The 18,446-nt window shown below is 29.8% G+C and overlaps 1 protein-coding gene across 1 annotated transcript; it reads left to right on the top strand.

Annotated features, from left to right (window-relative positions):
* The first annotated feature begins 17,284 nt into the window (after positions 1 to 17,284).
* LOC111278962 (ESCRT-related protein CHMP1B-like) lies at positions 17,285 to 18,439 on the top strand. Its single transcript, XM_022865747.2, has 2 exons — positions 17,285 to 17,632; positions 17,945 to 18,439. Exons 1-2 carry the CDS (start codon positions 17,308 to 17,310, stop codon positions 18,229 to 18,231), a joined length of 612 nt encoding a protein of 203 aa, XP_022721482.2. The 5' UTR covers positions 17,285 to 17,307; the 3' UTR covers positions 18,232 to 18,439.
* Positions 18,440 to 18,446: the final 7 nt, after the last annotated feature.

Raw genomic sequence — 18,446 nt, 5'->3', positions numbered from 1 at the left:
ACCTTGTAAAACTCGTTTCAAAATATTTGAGCTCATTATCAACTCCAATGCGAAAGTATCTAATAACTTGTTTGTTGGTGTCAAGCTTCTTTTTTTAGGTAAAATCCTGAAATCAAGGGAAAAAGAAAAAGAGTTGTTAAAGATAAAGGCTGGGAATGATTATAGCGTTTGTAATTCGACATTCAAGTTAAAATCGATCAAGGAGGTAGATAGGAAGGAGAATATAAGAAAGTATATGAAAGTGAGATCATAAAATGGTACCTAGATCATAAAATGGATTCAGTTTGACTTGACACATTAGTTCAGTAAAAAATTCAAAATCGCTCATGATTGTTTGTTGATTGTTCTAATGAGGGGAAATGACATTTTTGCCTTTTGAACCTAAAATGCCCTAACATTTTATCCCCCATCGAGCAATTTGAGTATCAAACTAATAAACATAGATTGGACTGATCTAACTCATATTTACTAGTGTCCAGCTTAAATTTTTAAGTGTGGGCTTTAAAAGGAATTTTATTCGATTGATCCGATCTCAAGTTGCCTAAGTGGATGTTATGGGTATTAATGTAGCAAAAGTAGCATTGACCAAGCTTGTAGGTTGTTGCCTACGATTTTTGTATATCCAATGTTACATTTATCTTTGTTTTGCTATTCTTTTATTACGATGACCAACATGGGGCTTTGTGTATTTTCCTTTTGTTCTTGAATTTTTTTTTTTTGTATTAATGCATGGTTAACCTGATATGTTGCAGGTGTTTGGTCAATGTGGGCATGTGTCTTTGTGAAAAGTAAAATTCTTGGTGAAATGATTAATGTGCCCCTTTTATAGATTCTGATGAATCTGTATCTACAATTAATTAAGAGAGAGAAGATTTGGCAATTACATGAATATGGGCTAAGAATACGAAGAGTCGTCCTTGGTAATCATTTTAATTATATGGCATAATTTAAGACATATATCTAGACATTGAGTTAGATATATAAGGGGACATCTGAGGCCTTCATGTCTCACATCATAGTCTTTTAACTCTCATGTCGATTGGATTTAATCGACTCCTAATACTTCTAACTTTCGTTTAATTGACCTTTTGACTTTCATTCTTTTCAAAATGTTTCTTTTCCCTTTTCATTATGTTTTTTATTCTAGCATGTCTAACAACTTTATGGTAAAAGTAAGAGGAGGTTAGCTTAACCATAAAGCTTTTTGTTTGGATAATCAAGTCCCCTTTATTATTATAGGAAGAGACCATAGCCGAGCTACTTATTAGTTAAATCTGATGTCTACTGAAGGCTAAAAATAGATTGAAAACAATGTTCGCCTAAGAGGAAAATGGGTTTATTATGGGATGGATGAACTTTTACGCATTAGATTTTAAGCTCCTGAATCCTCTAATTTTCATGCCAAAAGTTAGTCTAGCTCTTTAATTGACCTTTTTTCCTCTTCAATTCCTTTTTTTTGTTGATCTTTATCCTTTTCATCCTTTTTATCTTTCTTTTTTTTTTCCAACAAACAAATAACTCAGGCATAAAGTTTAACTCAAGCTCGTCTTTTGAGTTTGAAGAGTATTCTGCCTCCTAGTCAACTTTTTCCTTTTCCAATGTAATGGAGATTCTTGTCTATGTTTGGATTTAGAAGTCTGCTCCTTTAAAAGTTAAGGAACTAAATAATGTAGCTTCTAGGATTGAGCAGGCTTAAGGTTCCAAGCAGGTAGAAGGATCTGACCAGGCTAAAGAGGGGGTAAAGGTGAGAAAGAAGTAGAGGTCACCGATGACAATAATGATGAAGACCTTTCTCATTTCTATACCTCTTATTCCTTAGGAATTACCTTGAAAAAGGTGATGTAAAAGTTAAAGGGTAGACCCAATCTCGAAAACTATCATAATATGTACTTGGTGCATCATTCTTCTGTTTTAAAGGTCAAATTTGACTTTTCAAAAAAGGGATACAATGTAATTTTACGAAACTTTAATGACTACATCATTATTCTCTTGGATGACAATAAGATTTGGGTGTATTGGGATTCTATAATGGTTGGTCTAAGATTTTTTTACATTTTTTTCATTATAGAGCTTTTTTTTTCTTATAATTTAACTATTACCAATTTTGCCCTAAATTTTTTTGGGTACATAGTAGATTATCATTCTTTGTAAAGAATTAAGTTTAGTTCCTATCGTCTTTCTATAATTTTTTACGGTGAAGAAGCATCTTTATAAGAAGAGTTGGTTTATATAATAGCTTAGCCTCTCAAAAAGATTTTTGCTAATTGCCCAAGCTCAATAAAAAGTTGAAGGTTTTCTTTCTTTGTATAGAAAATGTGAAGGGGGTTTGGAAAATAAGTAATAGGCCTGAATTTTTTAAGAAGTCCAAGTCGATCCCTACAGATGAGCTTGATGCTTGGAACACAATAATAGACTTCTTCCAATGAGGAAGTTAATTGTAGATGCTTACGAGTTGACCTCCCCTAATGTCATTAGGGAGAATAAGTACTAGGATAAATGTAAGGTAACTTTACATTGCCTTTATCCTTTATGAATTTTTTAAACTTTTAGTTCTTTTCCCTTTTGCACATATGTCTAACCAAGGTGAAGCATTTGACATGTCCTAATTCGTAAATGTTCTAAAGGGAAAGGAAGAGGTAAAGCCCCTATTTAGCTCAGTGCCCTTTCAAAAGGTATAAAGTTAATAGATCCCTAACCTCTTCAGCCTAGCCAGGTCATTTGGTAAAAGCCTTATCACGTTTCAAAAGCTTAAATAGATGAGCATAGTGTAAAAGGCCCATAAGAGGCTAAAGACTAAGGCTTCCCCCTCTAAGTCGATAGTTGAGTTACATCTCACCTTGAAAAGAGTTGCAATCAACAGGGAGTTTGACTCTTCAAAGAATGCCTATGAAGATCTCGAGGTAGTGAGGAAAATCACGAGGATCATTATCTCCAAAAAAAAAGTTAGTAATCTTTTAGCTAAGTCTACCTTTTTTATTATTTATTTTATTATGCTAAGTCTGATTTTGGTTTTCATTTTTTGTAATCTTTGAATAGCTCCCTACCTTTATCTCTCAAAACATAAGGCAGGGTCTGATGAACTACTATCGAACTCTAGTTCATTATTACAAAAATAGAGCAAGACTTTAAGACTTATGCCTAGGACATCAACCTCATCACGAAGATGAACAGAAAGCTCAAAGCTTCCTATGCTGATGTGAAGAAAACTAATGATGAGCTCAACAAAAAGGTCATGAACATAACTTAACAGCTTAAGGATATGTTAGTTCAAAAAGCCATAGCTGAGTCCTTGTAGTAATAATCCAACCTCAAGCTAAGTGAAGCATTGGCTGAAATGGAGAGAATAGAGTAAGAGTTTGAAGCTGCAAAAAAGGTTGAGCAACAAGCTATAGAGAACTTCATCCACTTTGATGAGTTCTACAACATGCAAACTAAATTTGCTTGGGACAAGGTCTTTGGCTCCTTTGACTTAGCATTGAAAGAGATGAAGTTCTTTTTTGCTAATCTAGACTTTTCTTGTATCAATCTAAACAAGCTAAGGACCTAGTTAGTCTCAACATCGATTGATGTTATTGAAGATAAAGAGATCAAGGTTGTTGTGAATGCTGTCTTTAAAGTTGAAATTGAGACCTCACAAGATGAAAAGGTTGAAGCGATGAAACTCATACTCTAGCTATTATTAAAAAGCAATTAAGGTATAGATTATGGAACAACTCGAAGATATGGCTTAAGATAGGTTTTTTTTTATAATTTTGTATTTTTTTTAAATGTTGTAAAGAATACATTTTTTTCAATGAAATAGAAATACTTTTTGGATAAATCTTAGCTTAAAATTTCTTTCTTTTTTTTAGTTCATTTTTTCAAAGCATATAAACTAAACAACAATTTTGCACAAGTCTTAGCTCACTAGTTTATAATTAATATGAGAGCAAGTATATAATAAAATAACCTCAAAATTTGAGTATTAGTTTTGTATTATACCATAGCTTAGGCTTTCACTTAAGTACAAATCTACTTCTCAAGATCAATTAAACAACCTTGGCAGATCTTGTTTAATGATTTCTTGGTATTGAAAGTAATCAATCTATCTAAAAAATTAGAAAATAAACAAATGTAAGGTTGGTCAATTTATTTTGCTAACCTAAGTAAAGGACTTCGGACTTCTGATTTTGTTATTAGTTCAGATTTACCTAGTAGGTCAGATGTACATATAACTAAATCAACAAATTATGTTCTTTTAAACAAATTTTAACCTGAGACTTAGTCGTGGTAGTTAAGGCCTCAACTTTAAGCCACTTGATGAAATAATTGACTATTACTAGTACGACTCTCCTCTGTTGTGTGGTTGGGGTGAAAGGATTGAGGATATATATTCCTCACTATATGAAGGGCAAAGGGTTGATGATAGGGGTGAGCTTGGTCGATAAGAAAATTGTATGTCTGCAAATCATTGACATTTGTCACATTTTTTCACTAGTTTGGTTGCATCTTTCCTGATGGTCGGCCAGTAGTAACCTTATTTAAGTATCTTGTAAGCTAGTGACCGAGGTCATAGGTGGTTGTCACATTTTCCTTCATGGATTTCCCTAAGTACATAGTTTGTCTCATCTTCATTTACACACCTTAGGTAAGGCAAACTGAAAGACCTTCTATATAATTTTCCATTAATAATGGTGTATCATAGCACTTTCCATTTAGGACTTTAGCTCGTATCTTGTCTTTAGGTAGTTCACCAGTCATCAGGTAGGTTCTGATTGGGGTCATCCATGCCTCTTTTTCTTTGATTTGGTCTACTTTTTCTATAGCTCTTTAACTAAAACATGGGTTGAACTATCATTTGTTATTCTAGATACTAACTTAGATAATGAGTCGGCTAAAATATTTTCTAACCTTAGTATTTTTTGACCCCTAACTAAGAAACTGTAGTTAATTATGCTAGTGCTTTATCCAAATATTTCTTTATTCCTTTTTTTAAGGCCCCTAATTCTTCATTAACCTAGTGATGACTAGCTTGGAATCACTATATACAAGTATGTTCTTCACATTCAGGTCGATAGTTAACCTTAGGCTGGCAATTAATGCTTCATATTCAGTTTCATTATTTAAAGCTTTAAACCCAAATTTTAAAGTGTATTGAACTACATATTTTCTAGACTAATCAAAATTAAGCCAGCCTCACCTCTTTGATTGGTAGCTGACCCTAGGGATTTAAATAGCGGTCGCAGTCACATTTTTTGTCACATCGCATTTATTATCTTTTCGGATATAACGGAGATCATTGCAGTCATCAAGGTCATTGCAGTCATGAATTTTTTTTAGTTTTGTACAATTTGTTATAAAATATAATAATTATAATTATAATCATAAAAAACTCTTATTTAATGATTTTTAAAATAGTTTATCATACTATTTTTTTATTTTTTTAAAAAAATTATTCACAATTTTAGTTAGATTATAATAAAACATTCATATGTGGTTTAACAACACAATTTTTGCTTGAACCAAGTTCATATTTAATATTAATTCTAGGCAAATCAAGATATTAACAAAACATAATATATTAAATACCAAGCATCTATATTTAATAAAATTACAAACTTAAAAATATAAAAATTTCAAATTCTATCAACTATAACTATTGATATATATTTCAAAATTTACCACATAGTAAAATGACGAAAAAGATCAAATTCTCTATTTTTATTTTGAGAGTCAAGTTAACTCCATCCCAATCCTTATGGCTTTTATTCTTGATGCATTTGAGGTGAAAGATATATTTAAGGATGACACATTTGTGGTAAATAATACATTTGAGGTGGATGATACATTTGTGATGGATAATAACTATATAAAGGTGGATAACCATGAGGAGGTTGAAAATTAGGTTGTTCCAATGGATAGTAACGTCCTTAAGTACTAGCAGATCATTCATTATACTCAAAGTTACTAAAATTTGGTCTCCTACCTGAGTGTAAAAAACCTCTAGAAATATCATAATGGTGTTTCTTGGCTTTTTCTTTTGATCGAGCTGTATGTGCACTTTGACCCCCATTATATTCAGCAGATGAATTTATTCCATATTTTACCATGTTAATAAAAAGTCCACTAGTAGCAACAAAGCCAAATTCTCCTTCAAATAGGCTATAAGGTCGATTTGCATCCATATTACCACTAAAATTTACACCATCACCATCACTATCACCATTATTTAGACTTAAATCCCTACCATTATCACTCTGATTTGGTGTTGAACTTGAACTTAAATGAGACACATTTCTTTCTTGAAATTGGCGTGATTGTTCAACATTCATTTCATTATCAGAATTATCTGTAGGCAATCAATTATAGTTTTGACCATCTAACAGATGATTTTTTTCTTTTACAATCATTTTGTTAGTAGATTATCATCTTCAAAAATATGATTAAAGCTAATAGGATTAAAACTATTATTTATCTCGTCAAGGCTCATTCTTTTTTGATGTCTCATCCTCAGCCTCATGTTATAATTGGTATATACAAGTTTTTGAAGTTTTTCAAACTTCAATCTATTTCTTGCTTTGGTGTGAATATAGCTAAATGTGCTTTAGTTACGTTTATAATTCGTTGCAGATGCTATTTGACTAAGCACTTTGATTGCTAGTTTTTGTAATTCAAGAACACAAATGCCATATATCATTCACCACTTACTTGTATAAAATTATTTAAATTAAATTTGAATATTTTATTCAATTAAATAATATAAATAAATTATAATTATTTAATTTACTAATTACCTGGATTCATTTGCTTCCAAGCTCTTTGAGCCTGAAGAGTACCAAATATTTCATGTTTGTCTCGAAATAATAGCAACTACATCAATTAAAAATACAATAATAAATGAATAAATAAAAAATAATTCTATTTTTAATACATAAAATAAATGTCAAAGTTATAAAATAGTATTAAATACTAATATGATTAATCATTTTGATTTGAGTATCTATATAAGGTTCTAATATTTCAATAACTGCTCTTGTACCATCTAATGTTTCTTTAAGAACATTTTTAGAATGCTCCACTCCAAATTGAAATTGTGGATTTAAATAGTAACCTAAACATAATTCATAATATTATTATATTAAAGTAATAAAAAATAAATATATAAGCAATTTAAGCATATAAAATAAACATATTTTTTTAAATACAATATATATTCTTGGTTTACTTACCAGCTGAATGTAAGTGAGAATGCATGAAACTCCATCTATTATCAATAATCTTTTCATATTCAATAGAATAATGATAATTTTGCTGAATTGCTTGTTTAGATCTATCCATCACCTCGTGAATAAATCTATTGTTGGTTTTCATCACCATCAATAAGACACAACACTTTTACCAAAGACTCATAAACTTTTATTATATCACTTCTTTTTTTTCAAAAATCTTTACCCAAAATGATTTTTTTGGCTTCATAAGCATTGTCCTGTCCATTGTTGGTTTTTCATCACCATCAATAAGGCGCAACACTTTTACCAAAGACTCATAAACTTTTATTATATCACTTCTTTTTTTTTTCAAAAATCGTTTCTCGAAATGATTTTTTTAGCTTCATAAGCATGTTCTGATTTTTGTTGTCCCCATTTTGATTCTTTAAATTCTTATATATTCAAAAATAAATTTTTAGAGTAATATATTTTAAATAATGATATCATAAAAAGATGCTAAATTTAAATAGTTATACTAATTACTAAGTACTAACCTTTGAATTGAACATTTCTCTCAAACCTTGCTTTTACCTTATTATTTCTTCTAACTGTATAAAATGAGTGGCAAATTGAGTAAGAGTAGGACAAAGTATTTGTTTCCTTTGTGTATATTTTTTCATCAAATTAACAGTCCAAATGTGATTGTATATAAAACAAGTCACTTTTTTTGCATTATCCAAAACCTTTGCCGCATTTTTTTCTTGCCAATATCCTCAAGACACAAGTCCAAACAATGAGCTTAATATGTTGTCCAATACAAATGTTGTCTCTTTTCCATTATTTTTTTTCCTGCAACCTTAAGTGTTGCCTCATTATCAATGACTATTTGAACAATGTATTTTTTTTCAATTTCTTTCACAGCTTCATCCAATAATCTATAGTAAAAGTTTGCATCTCTACTACGAACACTTAAGACATCTATAGATTTCCAAAAAATGATCCATGTACTATAGTAAATAAGAAAATTAATCATATGCATTTGATTTAAACTGTTGGTCTAACCATCACACATCAAAGTGGCACCTAATATATTCCAATGAGCTTTTAATCCATTAAGCCATTTATGAATTTGTTGATACTTAGACTTTAAATATACATCTAAAACCTTAAAAAGTGTTGAAAGTTTTACATGTTAGCCAATTTCTACTGTCACAGAAATCAAATTATGTAACAATGGAGAGTTTGTTAACTAAAAAAGAAGTCGATCATATATAAAAAATTTTGATACTGATTCACCCATCTTTCTTCTTAATGTCTTTAAAAATGAATCACTTATTTTTTGTTACTTTAAACTTTTACTTCTAACTAATTCAAGTATAGCCCCTCTTAATGAAAATTTAAACTCATTTAGAGTTGATTTCCTTGTTTTTTCTCAAAATATTCAACAACTGAACCATGAGAGCTTCAACCCTTTTCATGTATGTTACTCCAACCATTAGTTCTTTGTTTGATTCTTGTCTTCTGTGCCACTCATATTGTAATTGGATACTATCTTGCATGGCTTGTTTAATAGTGATGTCTTCATCAATAAAACCTTCATAGTCATAGTCTTCCCCTCTTAATTATGATAAGAATTCATCATTTCTCCTTTTGTTCTCAATTTTCTTTGATTTGCTTTCTTGAAGAAGTTTCATCATTCTTTCTCTTATTAAACCTATTAATAATATAGTTAAGAAAAAGAAAAAAAATTAGTTGCACATGCTTATGTAATTTTGTAATTTTTATTGAGAAATTAATAATAATATTTTCAAAGAAATTATAAAAACATAACATATCAATAACGTTGGGGCATGTTGCAACATTGCCTGTTTTATAAGCAATGTGTTCCTTGAAACGTATTGTTTCTCCTTTTATAACTTTACCACAAAGTTTGCATAAAATATTTCTTTTTATATTTGGCACAAGTGTTTCAAAATGCTAACCTATATCATCACTTGGTACATCATCTACTCCTTTGATTGGGAACTCTTCACGTGATGGCATGCTTGTTATTTTGTATAAAAATAAAATAAACTTAAATTTAGAAATATTAATGTTACTTATTCCATCATTAAAAATTGAATCTATATTAAATTGTTTAATTTTTAGTTTTTAATCTTAAAAGTAATAGATTGTAAAATGCTAAATTTATTAAGTAACTTAATCTTTTTGATATACTAATTGATGTAAAAAAAATTTTTATCACAAATTACTTTCAATATATTATATAATAAATAGAATATTCAATAATTACATAAGAATAAAAATAAATTAATAAGAATTAATTTAATAGCAAAAAAATTAACAATAATATAAATACCAAAACAACAAAACAATTATTAAATTTCAAATATAAAATTATAAATTAATAAATAACAAAAGCAGAATATAACAATTAATTTTAATTATTTTTTATCTAACTTATACAAAAAAATTTATTAAAAATTTTCATCTAAAATCTTTATATATATCATATTAAATTATTAATCTCTCAATTTTTTTAATTATAAATTCTCAATCCCTCTAACTAAATTTTATCTAAAATTTTTTTTAAAATAGCAAAATTTTAAATTTATATTTTAATAAAATTAATTACAAAATTAAATAACGTGGTGGCTTGCTTGCTATTTTGTATAAAAATAAAATAAACTTATATTTAGAAATATTAATGTTATTTATTCCATCATTAACAATTGAATCTACATTAAATTTTTTTTATTTTTAATTTTTAATCTTAAGAGTAATAGTTCGTAAAACACTAAATTTATTAAGTAACTTAATCTTTTTGATATACTAATTGATGTAAAAAAATTTTTTATCATAAATTACCTTCAATATATTATATAATAAATAGAATATTCCATAATTACACAAAAAAATAAATTAATAAGAATTAATTTAATAGTAAAAGAATTGACAACAATATAAATACCAAAACAACAAAAAAAATTATTAAATTTCAAATATAAAATTATAAATTAATAAATAACAAAATCAAAATATAATATTTAATTTTAATTATTTTTCATCTAACTTATACAAAAAAATTTATTAAAATTTTTCATCTAAAATTCCTATATATTTCATATTAAATTATTAATATATTAATTTTTTCAATTATAAAATCTCAATCTTTCTAACTAAATTTTATCTAAAAAAATTTTAAATTTATATTTTAATAAAATTAATTATAAAATTAAATAAAAACCACCTACCCTACTTCACCTTTCCACCCTACCCCCCTCCAAGCACCCCACCCATTGAATCTCACCCCACCCCCCACCATACCCCTCAAGCACCCCACCCCCACCCACCACCCCATTCTGAGATAAAAATAAAAACACCCTCTTTTTTTTTTTTTTTTTTTTTTTGCATATCTCTATCTTTCACATACCCTCATATCTCTCACTCAGATTATCACAAATACAAATATCAACATTATTCTACAAAAATTTTATAAAAAAAAGGGTAATTTAATTTTTTCTTACTTTTTTTTATTTTGATTATTGACTGAGGATTTGAGGTGGATTTAAATTTGGGTAGCTGCTGATTGAATGGTTGATATTTGATACTGTTTTCTAAGATTTTTTAGACGAATTTTGAAACTGAGAAGAGAATATAAGAATGACACTGAGTTATATTTTCTTTTGGCTTTTACCTTTACTTTTGCTTTTGCAATCTTAGTTGTTTTATTTTAATTTTTGAGAATCTTGGCTATTGAAGCTTGAAAGCTTTTTTTATTATTATTATAATTTATGTTGACAAAAAAAAAAGGATAGCAACAATAACATATCGTTATTGCTATTATTCCCCATTACGTCATTTTTTAATGGCTGTTACACACTGTTTTGAGTATGATTAAATTTTTTAATAATTTTTTCTTTGATAGCAATGATGGGTGGTGGCGCTACTGTAATTTCACGGTTGTTATTTCGTTATAACACCGCTATTTGAATCCCTAGCTAACCCATTAGAAAAAAGTTTTCACATTTTTTCCACTTTTAACTAATTAGACTTTACAGGCTTTTTATTGGTTTTGGCTGAAGTGCATTCAACAACAAAGTTTGCTAGCATTGTGATTTAAGGGTTGACTTAGGTAAAATGTAATGGTCATATTCGTTTAGCTTAACTGCCTATTTGATCAGTTTTCTTGATAGCTCAGGTTTTTGTAGAATCTGCTTAAGTGGTTAGTCGATCAACACATTGATTGTATAGGCTTGAAAGTACAGCATAAGCTTTCTAGTCAATGTAATAATAGCATAAGCCAACTTTTCCATTTTAGAGTAGTTTATTTCAAACCCTATCAGTACTTTACGTATGAATTATACTGGTTTTTCATTTTCTCATCTTCTCGAACCAATATCAAGCTGATAGCGTGGTTGGTTGTTGCAATATAGAGGTTTAACATTTCATCAGGTTTTGATTTAGATAGTATACGTGAAGAGGATAGACACTATTTATGTTCTTTAAAAGCTTTTTGACATTGAGGTATTCATCTAAAATATGAAATATTTATGAAAATTTTTAAAAAAGGTAGACATCGATCTACTGACCTTGACATGAATCTGCTTAGGATAACAATTCTTTTAGTTAATCTTTGCACTTTTTTTTTTTACTGAGATTAGTGCTTTCATATTGAAAATGGCTTGAACCCTTCAGGGTTTACCTCCATCCCTCTTTTGTTAATCATATAGTTAAGAAATTTTTTTGATGTGACCCTAAAGGTGCACTTGCTCAGATTGAGCCTCATGTTATATTTTCTAAGGGTATTGAAGTTTTTTTTTTTTAATTTTTCAAGTGCTCGATCAAGCTCTTTCTCTTTATGATCATGTCATCAACATATATCTCAAAAATTAGATCGATCTAGTTTTTAAAAATTTTATTAACCAATATTTGGTAGGTCGTACCTACATTCTTCAAACCAAAAGGCATTACTTTATAACCAAAAGACTATTTTTTTCTCATCGTCTTTCAATATTTTGATTTAATTATAGTCAAAGTAAACATCATAAAACTTAGCCAATTGTGCTTGGCACTGTTATCCACCAGTCGATCTATGCTACATAGAGAGAAACTATCCTTTGGACAAGCTTTGTTAAAGTTGGTAAAGTCCACGTACATTCTCCATTTTTTGTTGTGTTTCTTTATTGTTACAACGTTAGCAATCCATTCAACGTAGTATGCTTTTTTAGATAAAGCCTATTTTTAGTGGTTTGCTAACTTTTTCCCTAATTGATTTTGTCTTTCTGGGGTAAAGGTTTTTTTTTTTTTTTTTCTGTCAAACTAGCTTTATGTTCGAGTCGGTGTATAACTTGTGGATCATTATCACAAGATTTATCCCAGACGTGTTAGATTGGGTCCAAACGAATAAATCTGCATTGTTTTTTAATAGTTGAATTAACTACTCTTTGTGATCAAGTTTTGCCCCAATTTGCATACATTTTTTAGTATTATTTTTCTAAAACTATATAGAGATGAGGTCTTTTGTAAGTTTTAATCGGTTATCATCAACTTTTGATCTCTAATCAATGATCTTCTTTAGGTCGAGATTATTTTTTTATGAGAATGATGAATCCTGACATAGTAGTTAGTTGATTTTTTAGTAGAATATCATATGGTAGGAAAGTAGAACTTATCAAAATGTATCTATTGTATTTTTTTTAACCAGTGTCAGAGCTTACTTCTATTAACATGTGTATATGCTAGCTTAAGAACAGGTTTCATTGAATTTTCTTTAAAATGTATTTACAAATGTCGAGATTAAGAGTTCAGAGTGGCTTAAGAACGCGTTTCTTTTTTCTCTTCGATTTTTATAGCTTCTTACCCAAACTATTTTGCTTTGTTCATTAAGTTATTTGACTTTGACCTTTCATGTTTGGTACTTAAGGTTTTGTCGACACCAACTGAATTGTCAACTTGATTCCTAATCTTTTCTTTTATTGTATTCACATAATATTGTCACTCAGTGGACTAGTCTCATCTGACCTCTCCAATCCTATTTGGTGTTGAAAACTTGATTTTCAAATAAGGAGCTAAGCCAATCATTCTTATAACAGATTAACTAGGTCAGTCCAATATCATGTTATAAGCTTAAAAGACATCTACCATTATAAATTAATAATCGAGGTGACATTCCTCGATTCAATACCCAATAAGATTGATAGTTTGATGGTTCATTTAGTTGGCATTTACTTATTTTTAAAATCGATCAATGTGGTGTTAAACAGTTGTAACATTTCCTTCTTTATACTCATTTTTAACATGTTGGCATAATATAAGGCATCAATCAAGCTTTCATTGTCAAATAATATCCGTCTCACCACATGATTGTTTACAACGGTTGAAATCACTATAACATCGTTATGTGAAATTTAATTTTTTTTCAAGTATTCTGAAATGAAAAAAATTGGTTTGTCTTTTCAACTTTTCTATTTATTGGCTAAGAATGCTATGGCCATCTTCATTCTTTGATCAAACTTTTTCTTAGTCAAGGTAGATGTCCCTTCTATTATCACATTAATTATGCCTACAATATGCTTATTATCCACGGCTCGTCTTTCATCCTCTTCTTATTCATTCCTTTAATTACCACCACCTTGGTTTTTTTTTTTCTCGTTCTTGTGATCTTTTTCTATACTCTCTACTTGATTTTTTTTTTTGAAATCTGTTATTTTCTACCCCTATCTTGCTCGGCCAATAAACCTGTCCAGATTATCTTTTCTGATTAGATTTTTTATCTTATTTTTCAAGTCAATGCAGTCCTTTATATTATGATTGGAGTCTTGATAGAAGGCACATCTGACGTTAAATCTTAGTGACTTCGACCATTTGAGCTTGCAATTCCTTTCGATATGCATTAAAATCCTCTATTGAAAGGTATTTAGTGTAGTGTAGTGTAACTTTTTTGTTTACTTGGGCTTTTGGCTCTTGGGTACTCGGGTCTTTTCCCTTTCTGGGTATTATAGATTCTTTTTCATTTTGGGGGATCGTAGACCTCTTTCTTTTTTTCCAAGCTGATGAGAGAGAATGAGCCTTTTTTTACCTCAGTTGCTTTTCATTGTAGCTTCAACGTTAATATATTTTTCAACAATAAGTAGAACGTCAGCCAAAATTTTTGATAGCTTTAAGGAAAAGGTGAATTTGAAATGGTATTTTCTATCATTGAATCCATTGATCAGAACAACGACTATAATAACTTGTTTTAGATTTTTAACTTGAAGGGCTCTAGCATTAAAACACATGATGTAATCTTTCAAAAACTTGTTTTTGACCTGGTAGATTGACATTAAACTTAACATAGTTTTTTTTGTTCATCGGCTACTGACAAATTTGGATAAGAAAAGTAATTGAGCTATTTGAATGTAGTTGTAGACCTCGATTCTAAATTGCAATACTATGACTAAATTGCCCCTTTAAGCATGATGGCTAATTCTTTACACATTAAAGCTTTATTGGCCCCCTACATTATCATATTAGTCCAATAAAGCTCTAAATGGTTAAAAAGGTTAGATGTACCATTATATGACTTTAAGGTCGGTATTTTGAATCCTTTTGAAAGTATAGTTTAATCTATCTCCTCGATGAAGGGTGAAGTTTTCAAAAACTTCAACTTGTCATCAAATACAAAGGCTTTTCCTTTTAATTCTTTCTCTATGGCCTATAACAGAGATTTCAGGTCTTTATTTAGTTAGGACTTTAGGGTGATTTATTTGAATTTTTAAATGGTGGTTTGTGTTGAACTGTGGATATAATAATGGGTAACTGAAGTAGTATGTTTCTCATCTCTTGAAGTCGATAAAGTTTCAGTATCATTATAGCTCGATAGCTTTTCTACGTGCAGATTTCTTAGGGTGATTAAATCGTATGCTTTGGATGTTTGTGGTGAGGTGAGGTTTTGAATCATCTCTTTGAGGGGTTGTAATTGTTGGTTTAAAGCTAGGAATTGCTCCATTATGGGGCCTACTGTAATAAGGCGATCTGTGTTAGGTTCACTAATTTAGATTTCTGTTTTAGTTACCGTAGATGGTTCTTCTCGCTTGACAACTATCTTTCTAGGCAGATTTTGCTATGAGCTTAGCTAAATGTACTTTACCCTTGCTTGATGCGTCAAATGTTGGTGGTGAGTTACTTTTTGGAGTTAAAACCTTGAAATCAAAGAAAAAATAATAGAGCTGTTAAAGACAAAGCCTAGGCTATTCATGTTAGCTCTAGAGTCAAGGATGACCTAGTAGGTCAAGCTGAGCTAAACATTGACTACCCAATCAGGGAATGACAAGTTAGCATTTAGGGGAATCCAATGGGTAGACATGTGAGCTAGCCGAGCTAACATGACCTTATGGATTTAGGTCAGCTTGACATGTCAACTTGGTCAAAAAGTCAAGATTGTCCATGAGCTTAACCAAGCAATTAGAATATGAAACAAATAATTCTAAAATAATTTATTTAGTTTAGAAATGCTTAATGTCATGATCCTTAAATTATAGTAAAATATTCAATATAATACTTAAATTTTAAACATTTTTAATGTGGTTCTTAAATTATAAATTAACGTTGGAGGTGATTTGGTGGATTATTCTCATGATTGGCAAATTTGTTTTTTTTGCTACAACCATAATTTGGATGAGAAAAATACAAACTAGGGTTTTGATCCAATAAAAAAACCCTGTTTGGAAGGTGTGAACTTGTTGCAGAATATTAAACTAACATCATAGGATGTTAGTTTAGCATGCAACAAAATTAATGCAAATGTAATGAAACAGATTAATTTGATAGCTACCATTGGATATTGAATTAGTTAAACTTAACATAGATAGTGCATCTTAAGGTAACCCTGGATCTCATTGCTGGAGGATTGATCGTTTTTAGGTAAATGGATTGTGGGATTCCGAGCTTATCTAGGCTATTGCTTTAATATGGTGGCTGAGCTATAGGTGGTAAGGTTTAGTTTGATGCTTGTATGGCAGGAAAGATTTTAGAAGGTTGAATGTGAATTGGATGCTAGAGTTGTTATTGATTTAATGTTTCCATTTACTTGGTACTTTAATTGGTGATAATTGTGAGTGGAAAAACAAGGATTAAGTTTGTAAGTTAGAGTTTATATTTAGGTTATGTTTAATGTATAGAATAATAGATAAGATAATATAATAATTATTTTATATTATGTTTGGTTTGTATATAATTGAAAGAGATAAGATTATAAAGAAGATTATCATCCTCTTGATATAAGATGATTCAATCATTTTAATATGGAAAGAATTATTTTTAATCCATAAAATTAAATTTACATGTCTTATTATATTTTTAAAAATTATATCAATAATTTAAATTATATAAACTTTAAAAAATAATTTTAATCAATAAATAAATCATCATGTTCTAATTCTTACATATATCAAACACAATATAATATAACATTATTTAATTAAATATTAATAAAATATTATTTTATCTTATTTTATTATAATCTTATAGACCACATAAACATAAACCCGTTTCATTAATTTTGAAAGAAAGAAATCTTTGTATGGATGATTTGATAAAATTGAATTTTAATACCATTATCAATATTAAGGTTTTATGATTTTTTTTTTAATTTTAATAAATTTTTAACGAATGTATTAGAATGAAATTTTTTTAAAGGTTTAAAGACTCATAATTTATTTTTTATTTTTCTTTGGTAATCAAAAAAAAAAAAAAGTGAAGAACAACCAACCCTTTGTGGCATTATAATCAACCCATTGTAGCATCCATTTTTTAAAATAAAAAAAAACGATTATGAAAAAATTTATCTAAAAAATGCATTATATTATGTCTTATAATTTTATAATCACACATTTTTTATTGCTTATGTAGGAAGAACAAATGATTTTTGACGTAAAGTTGGGCCCAGTTATGGTCCTCCCTTTACGCTGCATTTCCACTTTCGCCCAATTTTCCTCAGAAAGAAAAAACGCAGAAAACCAAATACAAGGAGCAAAGCAAAGTCAAAACACGATCAAAACACCGAAAAGAAAAAAAACCAAAATTCTTTAAATTCCTCTCAAAATCAAATCTTCTCTGCAAATAAACGAAAAATCCAGCTATGGGAAACACCGAGAAGCTCCTGAACCAGATTATGGACCTGAAATTCACGTCCAAATCGCTGCAACGCCAGGCGAGGAAGTGCGAGAAGGAAGAGAAATCCGAGAAATTGAAGGTGAAGAAGGCGATCGAGAAAGGTAACATGGACGGAGCTCGGATATACGCTGAGAACGCTATTCGCAAGCGCAGTGAGCAGATGAACTACCTCCGGCTCGCTTCGCGACTCGATGCCGTGGTTGCCAGGCTCGATACCCAAGCTAAGATGACCACCATTAACAAATCCATGGCTAATATTGTCAAGTCTCTCGAATCTTCCTTATCCACCGGTAATTTCTCCGTAAAAAATTTACTTTTAAATGTTTGATCTCCTCTTTTGTGTCTATTGGGGATGCTAATAATTTTTGGAGAAATTAATAATTAAGGAAAATTTAGGGTTAGAATTAAAGGAGAACAAAAAAAATTGCAATTTTGGGAAATTTTGGGGGTAAATTAGCCTTAAGCAAAAAGATTGTGGAGACATTAGCCTAAAGTAAATTCTATAAAAATTTATTAATATTTTTCTCTATTACTGTAAATTAACGGCATTAAGCTTTAATTTTGATGTGATATGGTGAAATTTGATTTTTTTTTTGTTGCAGGCAATTTGCAGAAGATGTCAGAGACAATGGATCAATTCGAGAAGCAGTTTGTGAATATGGAGGTCCAGGCAGAGTTTATGGAGGGTGCTATGGCTGGTTCTACTTCATTGTCCACACCAGAAGGTGAGGTCAACAGCTTGATGCAACAAGTGGCTGATGATTATGGATTGGAGGTCTCTGTTGGGTTGCCACAGCCGGCTGCTCATGCTGTGTCAACCAAGACACAGGAGAAGGTTGATGAGGACAATTTGTCAAGGCGGCTTGCAGAGCTAAAGGCAAGAGGTTAAGAAAATGGTGGAATCCATTTGAATGAGTTTGTGATATATATATAATAGCGCTATGGTATTTGGGATTATAACTGCTGCTTAAAGATCTTATTGTATGTGTAAATTTGACTGAATTGGGTTCTGCTTTCTATTGTCATATATGGTGCGTGTCTCATATAAATGAACTGATGCTTTTAGTTTGAATTTTAACACTAAATTTTCCCCAAAATCCCTGT

Source organism: Durio zibethinus, chromosome 8 (assembly GCF_047325235.1).
Source record: "Durio zibethinus cultivar Kanyao isolate XHJ-2024 chromosome 8, ASM4732523v1, whole genome shotgun sequence".
NCBI classification, from domain to species: domain Eukaryota; kingdom Viridiplantae; phylum Streptophyta; class Magnoliopsida; order Malvales; family Malvaceae; genus Durio; species Durio zibethinus.
This window is presented reverse-complemented; position numbering and strand designations above follow the sequence as displayed.